This window comes from Bidens hawaiensis, unplaced genomic scaffold (genome assembly GCF_021521415.1).
Source record: "Bidens hawaiensis isolate Kalapana, Puna unplaced genomic scaffold, B.hawaiensis_p1.1 tig00029276_1, whole genome shotgun sequence".
Lineage (NCBI taxonomy): Eukaryota > Viridiplantae > Streptophyta > Magnoliopsida > Asterales > Asteraceae > Bidens > Bidens hawaiensis.
The window spans coordinates 257,515-276,395 of NW_027494822.1; the positions used below are offsets into that span (position 1 = coordinate 257,515).

The 18,881-nt window shown below is 34.1% G+C and overlaps 2 protein-coding genes across 2 annotated transcripts; one reads left to right on the forward strand and one right to left on the reverse strand.

Moving 5' to 3' along the window:
- Positions 1 to 3,093: 3,093 nt before the first annotated feature.
- On the forward strand, positions 3,094 to 5,739 carry LOC143578476 (uncharacterized). The gene is made up of 2 exons (XM_077062050.1): positions 3,094 to 3,141; positions 3,989 to 5,739. The coding sequence occupies exon 2, from the start codon at positions 4,024 to 4,026 to the stop codon at positions 5,731 to 5,733; it is 1,710 nt and encodes a 569-aa protein (XP_076918165.1). The 5' UTR covers positions 3,094 to 3,141; positions 3,989 to 4,023; the 3' UTR covers positions 5,734 to 5,739.
- A 146-nt stretch (positions 5,740 to 5,885) lies between these two features.
- On the reverse strand, positions 5,886 to 8,676 carry LOC143578484 (auxin response factor 3-like). Its single transcript, XM_077062054.1, has 10 exons — positions 8,394 to 8,676; positions 8,271 to 8,327; positions 7,738 to 7,929; positions 7,573 to 7,657; positions 7,385 to 7,475; positions 7,150 to 7,314; positions 6,953 to 7,072; positions 6,807 to 6,882; positions 6,528 to 6,690; positions 5,886 to 6,446 (listed from the first exon to the last, which is right to left on the reverse strand). The coding sequence occupies exons 1-10, from the start codon at positions 8,655 to 8,657 to the stop codon at positions 5,959 to 5,961; spliced, it is 1,701 nt and encodes a 566-aa protein (XP_076918169.1). The 5' UTR covers positions 8,658 to 8,676; the 3' UTR covers positions 5,886 to 5,958.
- Positions 8,677 to 18,881: the final 10,205 nt, after the last annotated feature.

Sequence of the window (18,881 nt, forward strand, 5' to 3'; positions counted from 1 at the left end):
TTTTACAACGATAATAAGTATTGTTATTACGATAAAGAATAATAAAAAAAAGAGAGAGAGAAGATAAAAAAAATTTACAAAAAATAATCAATATTACTATTATGATAAGCTTTACAAGAAAATATTAGAGAGTAGTGTTAGGGCATAGATTTTTATGCTGAGAATACGTTATCTTTATGTAACTTTTGAATCAATTATTCTTAGGATATGTTCCAGGTTGCGCATGATCAAGGATCATCGGTATTAATTGTTTACTAACAGTTGTATTATATGAATGGTGTTATATTTAACAGGTTTAACGGCTAAGAGACTAGGTCTACCTATTTGTTCGCCTGTCCATGGAGTTTAACACGTGGTCAAATAGTTGCAACGTATCATGGAGTAGTGGCGAATTTTTAGGATAGTTAGTTTATATTTTTTTGTATTTATAACGAGCTATGATCGGCCTAACACACACACAGTTTACACGTAATTTTCACAGCTTGCTCGAAGAGATTATTCTAGTTTCACTCACTCACACTTAGCTTTATTGTATTATCCGATCATTAACTCCAACCTTGTAACACTTTTTCTTGATTAATAAAGTGATGATAGACGATTTGTCATCACCCGGGGTTTTTGTGCCGGCGCCCATAAACCGATCAAGGGGTTTTCCTCGTAACAAATCCTTGTGTTCATCAGTATTTCGTTTACATAATCACCGTTGTTATACAAGCACTATACATCACTAAACAAATTTGGTTACATTATCCTTAAACTGGTTTTTGAACAAAACAGGTAGTAATATGTAAAAAAAAATTATTAAATGAATTGTAAGTCTAAAAGAAAGAGTATGACAAGTACACGAGGGAGGTACGTTTAGCATAACCCAAAATGTATTACAAAAAATCTAGCACTAAAAACATTACAAAATTTCCTGCAAGAAAAATTTAGTACAATTTACATCATAGACTAAAACCCACCTTCTTGTACTTTCTAAATTTGTTTTTTTATTTATACAATAATACGATACACGTTTGTGGGAGGTTGGATGGGATGATGATGAAGATGAGTGGTGGCTGGTGTTTGGTTTAGGGATGAGATCGGGACCGTACCATTACCGACCGGTCCCGGTCCTGAAAATTGCGGGTTCTTGGTACCGGTACCGGTACAGAAATATTCAGTTCGATACCGGTACCAGTACGGGACTGGGACGGTACCAGTATTTAAGGTAAAATTTCGGGAAATACCGGTCCCGTACCGTACCGGTACCAAAACTCAAAACGTTGGTACCGATTCGGTACCAAATCGGTACCGATTTCGGTACCGGTACCGGTACCAGTCCCGAATTTGCCCATCCCTAGTTTGGTTGTTGTGTTGATGGTGGGTTATGAATATTTGGGGAAGAAGATGATGATTAAAAAGAAAAAACTTTTATTTATTTAAAGCCCAAGATTTTAAGTTAATTACATAAATAACCCCTGAGAGGGTAAAAAGACTAAATTGCTCTCACATGAGGTGCACATGACTGGATTTAACGAGAACAACTAACCCTCGCTAGTGAAAAGGACGAACCGTGCAACGTTTTTTGAACGTAAAGGATGTTTTTTGTTATTAAGTTTGCCAAAGGACGTCCATTGAAAATCCGTACAAACATAAATGACGTCTTTTGCCATTTTGTCTAAAAAAAGTGTGATGCAATTTTTATTTATTTTTTTGAAATGCATCAATAGCTTCGACATTTTGTTACAAGTAACATTTTGTTACAAGTAACATTTTGTTAATACCCTTTCTTATGAAATGCATTTTATAGTTGCGGCTAAGAGGTGCACAATCCAGGTATTCTTAAAAACCAAACGACTACGAATATGCACGGGGTTTTATTCAGTTTCGGGTAAGGCCAATTCTGGTTTTGACGGGGTATCGGGAACCGGTGCTGACGGGTCCAGGTCGGTCCCAGTTCCGGGGAGACCCCAAAACCCAGTCCGTACCAGCGGTTTGGATAAGGTCAAGCCCAGTTTCGGGTAGGAACTGCGGGGGTAGAGGTGCACAAATCGGTTAACCATTAACCTGTTAATATGCTAACCGTTTTTTTTTCGGGAATTAACCGGTTAGACCGTTTTTCGGGTCGGGTAGTAACCGGTTTTGACCGGTTAGACCGGACCGGTTAATAACCTAAAAAACCCGATTTTTTAATAAAATAATAATTAAAAAAGTTCGGTTAACCGGTTTTGAAATCAATAATATAAACCGGTTACTAAACGGCGGTTAGGATCAGTTAGTAACCAGTTATGAAATCGGGTACAAATTGGTTAACTGGTTTCTGTGTGCACCTCTACTAGAGGTGCACAAATCGGGTTTTTTTAATACCCGGGTTCGGGTATGAAATCGGTTCCGGGTATTATCGGGTATTGGAAAATCGGGCAGGGTTCAGGTAGGGTATTGAGGAGAAAAACTCAACCCTATGTACCCGGATAGGGTATGATCGGGTTCGGGTATTGGAACGGGGTACGACCGGGTATAAATACCCGATTTTGAATTTGTAATTTTTTTATACATTTTTTAATTTGTTTAAAATTTAAATTTGCTTTGTAATGTATAAAAATAATTAAACTATATTACAAAAACCATAAATCCCCTTAATTTCAAATTATTTATTTAGTAATATGCATTTTACAAAAACTTAAACATAAAAGTTGTGAAGTAAACATAAAAATATACTATAAAAACTCATGTATTATTTCGGGTATTAGAAATTGGTATCGGGTATCGGGTATAGGGTATGACCGGGTCCGGGTATTTACGGGTATAAATCGGGTTCGGTTCCTGGTACGGGTATTGACCTCAAAATGCATACCCTATCCATACCCTACGGGTAGGGTCGGTTCCGGTTTCGGGTATAGAATGCCCGGGTATAAAAAAAAACCGGTTCCGGGTATTTTTTCGGGTACGGGTTTTTTGTGCACCTCTGACTCTACTGCCGGGTCGGGTCTGGAACCACCTCTAGTCGAGGCCCGTAAAATACTTTGTTTGGCCCAACATTAGGTTCGTAAGTAAGCCCTTATTATTATTCTGCTCCTTGTCCCTGTTACCTCCGTGCAACCGCCACGCCACTCCACTCCACTCCACTCACCGGCAAACACTCCGTCATCTCCACCGTATGTACGTCTTTCTTCTTACTTCAAACACCTACGTCTACTGTTTCTTATAATTGCTTGCTTGTGTCTACTGTTACACTTGATTACTTGTCCCTGCATTTTGAATTTCAATTCCAATATCTAATTGCCAAATATATTATTATACCTTTACACTCCATAAATACTATTAGTGTTACATTAGTCACCGATTAATTGTTAATCAGTATGCTACTGATTCAATTTCACCTAATCTGACCAACAATTAGGTAGTCAGTCAAACCCGGTCCAAATCGGCCCAAATGGTTCAACATTTCGGTCAAAATTTGAAAATTTATACTTATTAATCCAATTCGATTAATAAGCTTGAAAAATTATATATAAAATTTGGAAAAAAATTGTATATATAATTCCAGTATGATTTGGTTAATCTTGAATTCATGATTAAGTTTTACTGATTGCTAGTCGGTACGGTCCAACTAGCGCCTAGCGAGTTCTGCAGCACTGAGTTCTGAATTGTGTAGTAATTTGTAGGGGTGTGCACGGTTCGGTTTGGTTCGGTTGTTAGCATTAACCGAACCAAACCTGTCGGTTATCGGTTCAGTTCGGTTCATTTTGGCTAATAACCAATATCAAACTTGGGCTAAACTTTTGTTTAAAAATACATGAAATGAATGCTTAAATACATGAAATGAAGGTATAACTACATGAAAAAAAGGTCGAAATATATAATACATGAAATAGAGGAAAAAAGGATTGAATATATGAAAAAAAATGACGAGTTCGGTGCGGTTCGGTTAATTTTGGTTAATTCGGTTTTCGGTTATTTCGGTTAACGATTCGGTTATTGCTCACCCCTAGTAATTTGTTTGCAGACACGAGAATCGGTAGGGATCGAGGTCGTGCTCAAATGGCGATTTCAAGACCAAAACTTTTTAATATAAATTTGTGTTCTTCAAGGTCAATAGCTAGCTCAAATGCAAGCAGAGTTAGTGATTATTTGTACAGTTCATTCTGCACCTTGATTGAATGTCCGAAAAGTGATGATAATAATGAAGATCATAATCCAATAGTGGTAGTAACTGAATCTCCTGATCTTCCAATTTGGGTTAGAATTACCGAAAACGATAGTCTGGTTACAAAAACCGCAGAGGATGATTTCGTGCTTCCTTCGGTATCTTACTGGATGGAAAATTATAAACACGGTGAACCAAAAGTATACAACAAGGTTAATGTAGGTAACGAGGGTGAGAACGATACGAAAAGGATAACGAAAGTTCTAGTGAAGCGTTATGAATCGGTTGAATCTGTCGTACAAGCATTAAACGAGTCTAATGTTACTCCGTCAGAAGGTTTAGTTTCTCAAATGCTGAAACGGTTTGATAATAATTGGAAAGCTGCTTATGGTGTGCTTATTTGGGCTGAATCGTGGTTAGGCTTTAAGTTTTCGGCTGATATGTATGACTTATTGGTTGATTGTTTGGGGAAGTCGAGGAACTTTGATCTGATGCGACAAGTGGTTAAGCAGATGGTTCAAATTGGAAACAATTATGTTACGGTAAACACGATTCTAAAGGTCATAAGGAGGCTTGCAAAGGCGGGATTGTATGATGAAGCAATAGATGAATTTAGAAGAATTGAGGAATTTGGGATTAAAAGAGATATTTTGGCATTGAATGTGTTAATTGGTGCGTTAGCGAAAGAAAAGAACGTTGAGCGTGCGAATGATATATTTCTTGAATTTAAGAATGAAATACCTCCAAATTCTCATACTTTTAATTCATTAATACACGGTTGGTCGAAAGCGCGGGATATTGTAAAGATTCAAGCCACGATGGAGGAGATGAAGGAACACGGGATTTGTCCTGATGTTGTGACTTATACGTCTTTAATAGAAGCTTATTGTTGCGAAAAAGATTTTAGAAAAGTTGATCAAGTTTTGGAAGAAATGCAAGAAAAAGGTTGCTCTCCAAATATCATAACCTACACTATTATAATGCATGCGCGTGGGAAGTCGAAGGAAATCGATGAAGCGTTAAAGGTTTACGAGAAAATAAAGTCGACTAATTGCGTCCTTGATACATCCCTTTTCAATTCTTTAATTCATATCCTGTCAAAAGCGGGCAGAATAAAGGATGCACGTGAGGTTTTTGATGAAATGCCTGACATGGGAATTAAACGCGACACGCAGACGTATAACACCATGATAACTGCCGTTTGTGAACACACTCAAGAAGAGGATGCGCTTAAGCTGTTACATGAGATGGAAAAGTGTGGGGTGAAACCCGACTTTGACACGTATGCACCTTTGTTAAAAATGTGTTTGAAGTTGAAAAGAATGAAGGTGGTTTCTTTCTTGTTGAATCATATGTTGGACAATGATGTTAGTGTCGGGCTTGGAACGTATAGCCTATTGGTTCGCGGGTTATGCAAGATCCGAAAACTTAAGCACGCATGTTTGTTTTTGGAAGATGCGGTATTGAGAGGTTTTGTACCTTATGATACAATGTTTAAGCTGCTGGAAACCGAGCTTGAGAAAGCGGGCATGAATGAAGAAATGAAGAGGATACAAGAATTGAAGCAAATCAAACCGACCGTAAAAGATACAACCTTTACTTAAAGGTGGCAAAACAGGTTGTCCCGACGTCCCGTTACTATTTTGTTACTGTTAGTCTGTTACCATTTAATTGTTGTAAATACTTCATTCATTAGGATGATGAAAGCTTTCTAAAAGTTCCATTAACTGTTTACATTAGACAAACAAAACCAATACTGCTACTACTACTAATAGTCCATAATCATACTACCATCGTACAAGACCGTTACTTCTCTCGGTCAACGAGAGTCAAATCATCTTCAAAACGGGCCCTATTGGATGCTCGCATTTTGCATCATTACTTCCCTCGGTCAATGAAAAACTGAAGAGTCTGCAGCTGTTGGTAGAGGTCAAAACCGGTTCTTCCTGTTGACTTTTCAACGGGTTAAAGAAGTCTTGATGGTTTTGACCACTTAACGATGTTGTGTTCACACCGTATCGAATCGCACACGAGTATGGAGCTTGACTGATTGCTTGCTGGAACCGTAACACAGATGAAGGCGAAGATGATGATGATGGCGGGTGGATCCATAAATTTCCAGAATTTGAAATTATTTCTTGACCTTGCAAGACTCGATTGAATCTTAAATATTCACCGGATCCGACACTTGTTTGATTTCTGATATCATTCCCCATTGGAGATGTTTCAGAACGGTAGAAACCGTGTATTTCTTGACCTTGCAAGACCTTGTGGAACCGTATCGATTCCCCCAAGTCTGATGCTTCAGTTGACCTATCTGTAAGAAATACACAAAATTCAGCATCTTTTCTATTATATAATAAAAGATGTTTCTATAAAATTGAGGTAAAATGCGCGCCTTTTAGAACAGTAAAATTTGGTTTAAGAGAAGGAAAATCGGTTCGTGTCCTCTTCATCAAGGGTGGCCCGAACCTTCCTATTTCAGAAACCGAACTGCATCGGTTGATCTCCCATGGTGAAATTCTATTATGCCTTGCTCTTTCCCCACAATCCCACCTTACCTAGAAGTATGAACATAAATATCAATGTTGACAGGGTATTTTAGATATTTGACTTATAGCCGGAACTTGGAAGGGTATTTTGGTCATTTGAATAACGTTGACAAACGATATCATACCGTTAGGCACCTCCATTTCGATCCAGGCCACCTGGCATAATCGATATCGTTACACCCAGTAATGATTCCCGTACACCTGTTAGAAGAAACGTGGTTGGTTATCATGCACGATTTTAAGGTTTTAGGAATCATAGTATTTGCCAAACCTTCGGTCTTCAGCATCTTCTGTTTCAACCCGCATTTTAAATCTCACTCCAGGAGAGAATGAGTTAGCAAGGCTCTTCATAAATCGGTTATATGGCACTATGAACTGTGATGAACCGCCCCTAGAATGCGTGATTGAAGTTAAGGTCAAAATGGTCATTTTGTAAGAAAGACAATAACACACCAAGAATTTAGTTACCTCGGACTGTAATAGACACTGAATATCGTTCTTTGAGATATGGCATTGACCACATTCGAAAAGTCAAAGTCATTTAGTTGATGACCAAAAAACGGCGTTAAGCTAGAAGCTGGTTTCACTTGTGTGGCTCTTCGGATCCCTAGCCTAATGACTCCATCGTCGCCTCTGAAATACAATAGCATAAGAACACAATTGCAAAATGACCAAATTACCCTCACGTTTCTAACTCGTGTACCTTAGAAAAAGAACCGCGTCCCCGCATACAATCTTTTTCTTGTTAACAAATGCACTCCAACCCGTTGTCAGCAGATGCCTCCGAGGTTGTCCTGACCACATATGTAATTTGTAAGACCATTGTTTTGTTTGTGTGTTTGCAAATCTTTCTAACAAACAAAAAGGGTAAAATAGTAATTTTACACATACCTCGGTAGATATGTCGGAATTTCCATTCAAACCCGTGAAGATCTTTAGCTACAAGCTCTTGTGAAGGCCTCTGTTGTCTATAATCCTAATGTATATAAACAAAAAAAATAAGTTTTTGCCCTCATAAGTTATAATTTTGGTATAGTATAACTGTCTAAGTACTACCAGTGGCGGAAAACAATCCTCGGCAGCGCGACGTGGGACCGAGAATCCTCCATGAGTGCTAGTATCGGATGCGGTCAGTGTCTTGCAAAACATATGTGGTGTTTTTGACCTTTCAGTCACCTCATTATCATCTTCTTCCGCATATTCTACTCCACATGTACCTTCACCGAAGTCACGCCATTTTCGCTCTAGCTGTTTCAATATCCATAACTCGTGTGTTAAATAAAAAAAATCTTAAATAGACAGAAATTATAAAACGATATTTTGAGATAAAATCAGATTGAAATTACGCGTAATATATTATGCTTAGTTATTATTGTTTCCAATTTAACGTTTTTGAAGACAGAATTCCATTAACATACTCATTAAACTCAAAGTAATTACGATAAAGTGGCATGCAAATGGGCAACAAGCTACGCTGCAACCCCTTTTTTAAATTAATTTTTAAAATTAAGAAACAGAAGTTGTGACACATGCATTCAATAAATAAAATTAAGAAATGAATAATGTTGAAAATAGAATTGTAAAGCAACCTTAGAATCTTGAATCAATGAGACTTGAGCATAAACATCATCAGTCCCAACCTCAGCCTAATCAAATATAGTTTACACAAATTAATTCAACTCTAAATAATAATAATAATAATAATTACTTACATGAAGGTTGACGTCAAGAACACGGCAGAAGACATGAGGTGGAAGAGTAAAGTCGGCGGAGGATTGGAGTTGTTGAAGGTGGCCTTGAGGGCAGTAAACGACAGCGTTTCCTTTAGTGGGTAAGGATATTAAAGGTCCGGCACAAGCATGCCATAACTCCAAACAACACACTTGCACCGGAGCAGATGAACTTGAAGACAAAGATGTTGTAACCTCCTCAGTGTCGGTGTTAATGGTATTGAGATCAATTAACCCACACATCATCTCAAACTCCCATGAAACTGAAAAACAAAGTAGTTTGTGTGTGTTTATGTTTGGTTTGGGTTTGTGTCTAAAAGTGAAGTTTTATTATTATTATTATTTGCATAGTAATAATAATAAATGACATATATATTTTGATTGAATTTGGTGCACTGCAAAAGTATCGAAGAGCAGAAGAGAGAGAAAGAGAAAGATGGGTGGCTGCAGCTGCCGGTGACTCCCTGTAATTCCGGGAGAGAGGGTGTCAACTTTGTCTACTCACTCAACAACAAATCTCTGGACTCACTGGACATACATAACATATATTATATTATATTACTTGTAAACCTCTTGTTTTTACATGTTTATGTATCTTTTATTTTTCAACTTTTTATATGTTGTCATCAAATTGTTAAAACATAACTTCTTTTAGCTTTACATCTTATAGAATCTAAATTTACATTAATTTTCCCAAGTTAACAATTTAAACGAAACGTCTGCTTTTTATTTAAAAAAACGCAAAAGATTTTATGTCTTTAATCCTCTTAGAAGCCGTAATAATGTAACGTTTTCATTTAAAAGATTATTTCATTTCGAGACTTCCATATGTGCCAACTTATCATCGTAATAATGCCTTGTAACACCTTTTTACTACAAAGCGGGGTTAATTTGTGAATTGTGAGTAAGTCACGAATCGAAAAGGCAAAATTGTGAGAAATTTTACACTAAGAACTACCAAGATACCAGATTCGATTGGAAATTTTACACAAAGAGCTTGGATGTTTCTGTACACAAGACCTTCCTGAGTTGATATCCAATCCATCTCTGCATCCCAAACAAAATGTTTATTTTTTTACCCAATTGTTCCACATCATTACAAACGCTGCATTTGGTCCAAACATGTCGAACACCGCCTTCTTCATGGATGCAACTGACAATTCCTCGGAAGACTCTTCGGTCCAATTCCACTTATCCTTCTCCCCAGAAAAAGACACCTATTGATATAAGATTTTCAAATCGTGTAACTATGTACGTTTTTTTTCCATATTCAAGGGTTTTTTCTCCCACCTTCATTTCAACAACCGGCCATGTTCTTTAGAACATCCAACCACCATAATACCTAGGGGTGTCATGGGTCGGTTTGGAGCGGTTTTGAGCCAAACCCATAACCATAACCGATATTTCGGTTAATGGATAACCATAACCATAACCGATCCGTTATGGCGGTTTCGGTTAGTCGGTTTTGAAGGTTAAAGCAAGTCGGTTATGGGTCGGTTAACCGTAACCAAAACAATATAACTGAGCCTAAAAGTTTGATACCAAATATTAGAAAAAATTACTTGACATCATTCAACAAAATATATAATCCATAATATTAATATCAAATGTTGAAAAAATGACATTACATAATCTAACAATGAAATTTAAGTTAATTTGATAACAAAATTTGAACCGAACACATCAAAATGGTATAATCCGACAATATGTTTGTCGAAAATAAATCTCAAACATATTGTTGGTTAAATAAATGGGTCGGTTCGGTTATGGTGGGTTTGGAAGTATCTATAATCAAAACCGACCCGTATTTGGCGGTTTTCAAAACTTCATTAAAACCGACCCGCCGGTTATGGCGGTTATCGGTTAAAATCGATTCGGTTATGGTTCGGTTAACGGTTATAACGGTTAAATTGCTCACACCCTATACCTTTGCTACTCACTATGGCAAATAAGTTTGGAAATACGAGTTATATCAGTTCCGGAGTGAGCCACGTGTCAATCCAGAACCGAGTGATTCTACCATCTCTGATACTTCTTTTGATCAAATTACCCAAAGTTAGATTTGATACAGCCAAAAAGTTTTCCAAATTTGCTATTGAGTTCCAAACTAGGAATTGACAACCATTTTTCTCCATACCAATTCAAACCACCACCATCATTTTCTTAACTAAGAAATGTTTTTGTCACGAAGGGGAGTATGATCGAGGCCACCTGATTCGATTATGGTGGTAATTCAATCCCAACATCTTTTATTAATCCCCGAATTACCCCCCCCCCCCCCCCTTATTTCTAAAAAACAACAAAAAATAGAAATTCTTTTTGCCTGCTTCCAATTGCTCGATTATTTTTTAGACGCTCTATTTAATGAAAAAAAAATGTAGTCATTACCGATTTAAGAGTGTAACTTAACAAATTTATCAAATTCATACAATAATAAGTGATAAGTTAAATATTTAATAACTATGATCAAGCAAAACATAAGATCGCTCGTCTAGTTGTTTCTCTAAATATGATTTTAAGCCATAGGCTAATAGCTAACATAAACTTAAGCTTAGAACGGTTTTAGTCTTTTCCAAAATACTCATGACGCTAGTTTGGTTAATGATGTTCTCTCTAGCTTATATGAAATACCAACTTTCTAGGTTGTAACAAGCCGGACCTAGGCCTAAGCCTTAATTTCATAAATTTAACAAGTTTCTATAAGTTTGCCAACGCTATAAAGGGTACACTATAGTAGGTTCTGAGATACATAATAAATTTGTTGGTATCAAAAACACTATGTAGAACAATGAAATACAATGAGTTGTTATATGTTATCATATTTGTGACTTGTGAGTAATTAATTGATTTTACAATAACTATTACTACCTCTAGTCATTGCAAGTTACAAAGACCTTTCACCATCTACGTCGGATTTCAATATTTATGAATACCCGTTTTAGTATATTTTGTATCCATCTGAAAAAGGATATTTATAAAAATACTTAATTAAATACAAACATTATGTACCTTGAGCCAATATAAACTTAAAAAAAAAACGAACAAAGTACTTTATTCATCTAGATAAAACAATACAATTATTCATAAAGATAATAAAGTGGAAATTTATTAAAAATGTATTATGGAGTTTACTTCAACAATTTTTGAAAATAAAAACTTTAAAAAAAAATAAAAAGCGAATATTATTAAAAAAGGCAAAAGGGGACGCCTAACAACTTACAATAAGTAAGAAGACCAACAACATACAATGAAAGAAAAATACAACTTACAATCCCGGAAACATAACGAAGCTGTAATGGAAAATTTGCAAAATTAAATTACACCAATTTTCTCAGTCTAAACTTGAACGCTTAATTTTATTCTTCATCCATAAAAATGATGTTGATTTATATCATTTAACATCTTGAACACTGGAAGAGGAACCTTGTCGAAAATAAAATCATTTATAGATGTCCAAATTATCGAACACGTGACCGCCAAGATACATTGAATAACTAGACATTCCTCGTTGTTTTATGCTTACTTGGAAAAATAAAGATATCTTTTACCGGCTCAAAATAAACATGTTTTGGTAAATGAACCAAATCTTTTATAATCAGATAACCATTTAGCAACCTTGTAATAAACGAATTAGATGCTTTAAAGTTTCATCATTGAAGCCACACATCACACACTCTGTGTCACAAATATATGATTGAATAAATTTAGTAACGAGTAACATTATGTGGATTGAAGTAAGTCAGACAAATTTGCATTTGCTTTCAAAACCTTTGTCAATGGTTTCCATAAATAACTACTAAATGTGATTCTAATATTTAGCATTTTTGAATAAACAAACTTGGTAATTTATGTGTAGATATAGATGTTGATTTTAGTCATTTAATCACATTTTATGTTACATAGTTTACTTTAGGTATGCATTAAAAAAAGAACTTTTTTATCATAAATTCATAATACTAGTTTTATTAATTAAAAAACTTTAAATATCTATTAAATTGTGCGATTTGTACCTTTAAGTCAAATTCAATAAATTCTATGCATTCACATCTTTAATTACTTTATTAGCATAAATTTTTTATTAGACCCATGTCTATTTTCATAAGTATATTTAAAATGTGAATATTATATATATAAAATAGTAAATTAATTCTATATTGTCAAGTTAAAAAGTACTTCTCTTCGGTGCGTTTCATATGATGTCAACTATTATCATATAAACAAATTAAGTCTTTCATAAGACCATACAATGTTGGGGTGACGCCCCATACCACCTCATCAAAAAACGTAGTTAAACACGTATCGTGTTGAATAAAAGGGAATCCAAGAGGGGATTCATTAGTGGAGGGGCTATAAAATGAACGTTTTGCGTCATGTGGCGCTCAGTCAGTAAAATGTGAGATTTTGTTTTTAAGGTGTAATGGTGTTGTAAGCCAATAATAATAAAATCAAGAGGGGAAGCAGCGATAAATAGATGCCCCCCCCCCCCCCTCCGCGCCCTTTATCGCCCCACAAATCACCCGGGGGGGTTCTCGCCAATCGTCGCCGGATTTCACCCGGATTCACCGCCCACTATCGGTGACCTTAGCGTCCTTTAACACAAATGAAAAACGGTAGTGACATGAAAGTGCGTTAAACGTTTTCTAGGTAAACCATAAGCATAGCCTGATTATTCAAATAACAAAACTTTACATTCAAGAACCATGTGTATGTCACATGCAAGGACCACATTTTATGAAGGGTGTTTTTTAATAGGTTGAAATTACGTAAAAGAAGTTAAAAGAAAATGTCATTTTCAATAGTAAAGGGACCAATAGGAGACTTGTAGGCCTATCCACCCCTAGCCCATAGCATAGGTCAGAGGTACGTGAACCCGGACAATACGGGTTGCACCTTTTTAACCAGTCTTCCTTTACTCCGGCTCACTATTTAATCCCCCACATCTTTTTCCACAAATAAATCTTCTAGTCATTCAAACTTTGCCAAAAAAAAAATGTACTAGCTCAACTGTTTATATTCGACTTTGTTTAAAAGTTTTTAACATTAAAGAAATGATAAGAATTTAATTTCCATTATTGTGTAAAACTTATTTAACAGAAAATTAACTTCATACACCTCTTATGTGATGGCCCAAAAGTTTTGATGTCAAGAACTTAGAGCTAGAGGTGTTCACGGCCCGACTTAACGATTATTTGATGAAAGAAAACAAACTAAAGCAACACAAATCTAAATGATAAACACTTAAGCGATCATGAATCAAATGAAAACAACATAAATAGCGTAAAGTTAAGGTGGAATCGAAATATATCACCAAAAAAAATCCAAAGCGGATATGCAAAGAAGAAATAAAACAAGCATCAGACTATCATCATCATCAGACCATGCGTGATAAGACATTATAGAGATGTATAAAGCTGCTACACCACCATGGGCATTATAAGAGCGTGAAGGGTCATGAACATATATACAATAACTTATGTGGCTTGAAGTGGTAATGATTGAATGACATTAGAGACAACTGTCATTTAAATCAAAATTACCAATAATCAATTAGAATAGATTTACTGGTTTAACATAAACACCCCTAGTTTAATGTCTTGAAATTCAACTCATGAACAATAAGTTAGTTAACATTTAACAATTACGGATGAAGATCGAACAAAATTCTACATGCATTGTACAATTAGTTATACTGAAATTTAATTTGTTAATAAGATTTACTGCAATTGTTAAATTAATCCACTTTGAGTCATAATTTATATACATATTTTTTGAACGGTTGAGATACTATAATACTGACCGGAAGAGACTATCTGGCAAAAGTCAAAAACCGAGTTTTTCCCAAACTAGTGTTGGTGGAAAAAATATTTACTATTTTGGTATTCCTTAAAAACTATTTACCAAACTAGTGTTTTTCATTTATTTTGTATTATAGTCTTTTACTTTTAAATCAAAGACTCTTTAAATTTTTCTATTTAGTTAATCTATTATATATTTTTGTATTATATTTTTTAAATATTTTTATACAATCAACCCAGTGTCTTTTATTTCTTTTTTTTTAATCAAGCAATCATTTCTATCTTTTACCATTTTATATCATACACTTTTTTTATTTTTTTACCAACTTGTTTTAATTTTTTTATTATTATATTTTATTTTTTATCAACCAATGCCAATATGAAACATAAGAATCAGCCATTGTGAAGATGAAGCATAGTCATCCTAAATAATTTAACAATCGGATGAGAAAATAAAAAAGAATAATTAAAAATTAAATTTGACATGCTATGAGTCTCAAATAAAAAAGAATAATCAAATAATAGTTTTTTCTTTTTCTTTTTCTTTTCTAACCAAGATAATAGTTGATAAGTGGATTCTTATGTTTCATATTGACAGTGAATGATGATTCTTATGGTTCATATTGACATTTGTTAACAAAAAAACTGTGGATTATTCTTATGGTTCATATTGACATTAGTTAACAAAAAAACAAAATATAATAAAAACACAAGATTTGGAACTGAGTTGACAAAAAAATAAAATAAAAAAAGGGTTCATTGAAAAAAAATGGTAAAAGATAAAAAGGGTTGATTGATATAAAAAATGATAGAGTAAAGATACCGGGTTGATCATACAAAATATTCAAAAATATATATAATAGATTAACTAAATAGAAAATTAAAAAGAGTCTTTGATTTAAAAGTAAAGGACTAATACAAAATAAATGAAAAACACTAGTTTGGTAAATAGTTTTCAATGAACACCAAAATGGTAATACTTTTTTCACCAACACTAATTTGGAAAAAAAACTCAACAAAAACCCGATTACAAAGACTTTACGAGTTTTTAAAGCCAATCAATCTTAGTTCATCCTAACCTTTCTATTCCTATTTACAAACCAAAAATAATAATACTTAACTTAACAGTACAATAAAAATAGTTTTTTTTCTGGTTTTCTTAAATACAATGTTATTTCTCACTCCTCAAATTACCCACCAAGTTAACACAAATACACAATGGCATCTAAAACCTCTTTCTAGACTACAGATAAGGGAGCCGAATCCAATTAAGTAGAGACATTGGTCGGATGTTGCAAATTTTTATTTTGTTTCTATTAAAAGTATACTATTGAAGACTAATAATATATTTATTCTAAAGAAAGTAACTAATGAACTTTTATATTAAATACAACACTTTAATTTCATTTTTACCACGAGTGGGCCTTTAGGTGGCATGTATCTTCGGAATTGGAGATAAATTCTAGGCGATTAAGGGCTCTGTACTGAGTTTGTTCAGCTGGTGGTGGTCTTTTGTCATTGGGTCACCCCGTATGGAGTACCTAGGAAATTCTCTGTTTATTAGACATTAATTTATTTTTTTTTTCATTTTGATTGACCTTAGTTTCATTTTGAAAAGAAAAACCTAAAAGAATAACATAATTAATAAAATTATCAGTCGTTCAAAAATTTAAGCTATTATAGTTATAAGTTATCAATAATAAATAATTCTCTGATGTGGGGTAAGTAAAAGAGAGTAAAGATTCAAACTTGGCTTTATGTACTTGCCCGACAAAGTTTTAGTGTTATGAAAAAGATTCAATATGAATCATATGATAATTGAAATTTTCTTTTGCCATCACCCGATAATTATTACTACTAATTAAAGTGTTTTGCTTTATTTGCCAACTATATTTATTTTTTGAACAAATTCAATAGGAAACTTATCGCTGAAAAACCCATTATGATAAAACTAACGTCTCGCCCAAAACATTTTTTCACGAACGAGATACAACATAAACTTTTATAAGAAAAGTCACGTGGTTAGTGGCGCACCATTGGAACAATTGATCTTTGGTTGCCAAAATAATTTTCTACACAATAATTACCTAATTACAATATTAATTGATTTTAAAAGATTAATTATACATCACCACACACATATATCAGACTTCATTTGAAAATGGAGGCACCAAGTCCCACATGTGAAGAAAATAAGAGGTTTCGGTTGGATATGAGGTTTTCTTATATATCTTGAAGTTCTTTTTGAACATGAAATGAAGATGGTTAGATGAGTTATGGCCCCTGATCCAACAAAATATACAAGATTATCAAACTGATGCACCCAATTATGCTTTGACATATTTCCCTAAAGGGTAATATGTAAGCATTAAAATTTATCCTCGTATTCACTTTTTCCATGTAGAATTTGATGATTGATCTTTTTTTTCCCCCTCATGTTTTTACCCTTTTGGTAAATATATAATCATTCTTTTGATTAGAGTTCTTTATTAGTCAATCATTATGTCATGAGAGAGAACTTTAATAATTGTTATCTATTTTTATATGAAGTTATGAAGCGTAACCATGTGCTAAACTGTTTTGGTCTGTTTTAAAATATGTTCAGTTGAAGGATTTTTTTTAAAAAAAAGTTGTGAAGGAATAAAAAACCAAGCTCCGAACAAACTATCTGGAACTGAAAAAAGTATTACTTCAATAAGAGAGGATTCTTAATCCACTAATCCCAAGAGACTCTAGCTTTACGATTCCTACTAGTGTACCATAAAAAAGAATAATGAACAATATTCTCAAAAATATCTTAACTTCTAACCTTGTTCAACTAAAAAACAATCTTATTTCTGAATCTTCAAAGAGTCCACCAAGTTGTAAAGCACACAACTTCAATTAATACCTTATTTCAAACCAATACGAACATCATCCATTAACATCAACAAAGTCTTAGGATTCGCCATACCAAAAAGTTTGTCTCTAGCTAGATCGCCACTAGTCCAAATCTTCTTTGCAAGCGTGATAGTGACCAAGAACATGGCTAATGGTTTCCATTTGTGGCGGACAAATTGGACACAATATGGAAGGGGATTACAAGTCCTAATTGAGTAAGGTTTTCGTGTGTTGGTAATCTGTCAAGACAGGGGCGGCCTTAAGGCATGGCGGGGTAGTCGACGGCCATAGGCCCGACACCCCGCTAGGCCCGAAATTTTTTTTTCAAATTTTTTTATATATATTTGTATGAAAAAAATATGTATAATTAATGTTTCAACACAATTACATAACAATTTGTTTGGTTTAGTGGTAAAGGGATATAACTTCTAACCAAAAGGTTGTGGGTTCTAGTCTCATTTGAGACATTTTTAAGCTTATTTTATACAAAGATTTTTTACACAACTCAAATCATAATTAAGTAAGCTCATTTAAAATTAAATTGTTTAAACCCAACCTTTTACTTAAGACCCAAAAAAATTTTCGACTTTGGCCCAAAAAAATTTTCAACTTTTCGGAGCCGGCCCTTTGTCAAGAAGAACACGCCAAGCAAAAATGTTTACTTTTTTGAGGAAGACATTGTTCCATCCGGTGGCGTTTTCAACTCTAGGAAGAATAGCCTGCTCAATACTCTTCCTAAACTCTTTAACCAAAAAAACTGAAGAACGGTCCAAATTCCAAGTCCAAGAATCCAGGCTATCCGAGAGAGGAATATCAAGCAAGAGATCGGTGATACCATTGAACTGAGACATCCATGAATTCAAAATTGATAATCAGTTGAATGCAGCCATAAGTTTGAACTGAACAAAAGAACCGCTCATTGAATTGGTAGGGATTCAAGTTATGAACACTAACAAAGTTATGGCTGCTAATTCGTTTGTTGAACTTTCAAGATATATATTGTTTCGTAGATTTTCTTTTATTTTCAACGAGCGGGTAAAATTATTATTTTTTCAATGCAAAATTTTAGTTATAATATTATTCAAATGCTAAACTAAACACGTTATAAACATCATTTACCATAACGAATGCCATTTCATAACAAACCAAACTTATACCGATCAACTTATTGATACTTCGTTTCTTATCACTCATTCTTTGATCCAATAACAAATTGATACCTATTGTTCGTTCACCGAGTTTACACTTTATGTAGATGTTTAGGTGGTTGCTTTCTTTTCAAGCTTTATTGATCTTCAACAATTTTTTAATAGTCAGCCTTTTTATGCTTCAACTTTTGACAAAATAAAATGTTGATTACTTCAATTGTTTAATATTCATGTTAAATTATGCTTGTATTTACGAGAATTAGTTTACATATCATATCTTAAACATAAACATTGATCTATTTTTCATTTTCATATCTTAAAATAATTGTGGGCTTCTAGTTATACAATATATTTTTTTTATTTGAACGGCAAAATTTTATCAAACTAGCAACGGACCTAGCAAGAAGTTATTGAAAAGAAAGTACAACACCCAATTACAAACACCTTAAAAAATTACACCAAGTTTTATAACTACATATATTATTTTATTCAAAAGGTTTGCAAATTTCTTGAAAGATAAACAAAGTCGAGCACATATGATTTTTTGGTAGTTGAAGATTAACGTAATAATTATTATACATAACAAATTGAAAGTTTGGTGCCGCAAGTGCCTTATTCGGTCACTTAGCGACACCGAACTGGTCCGC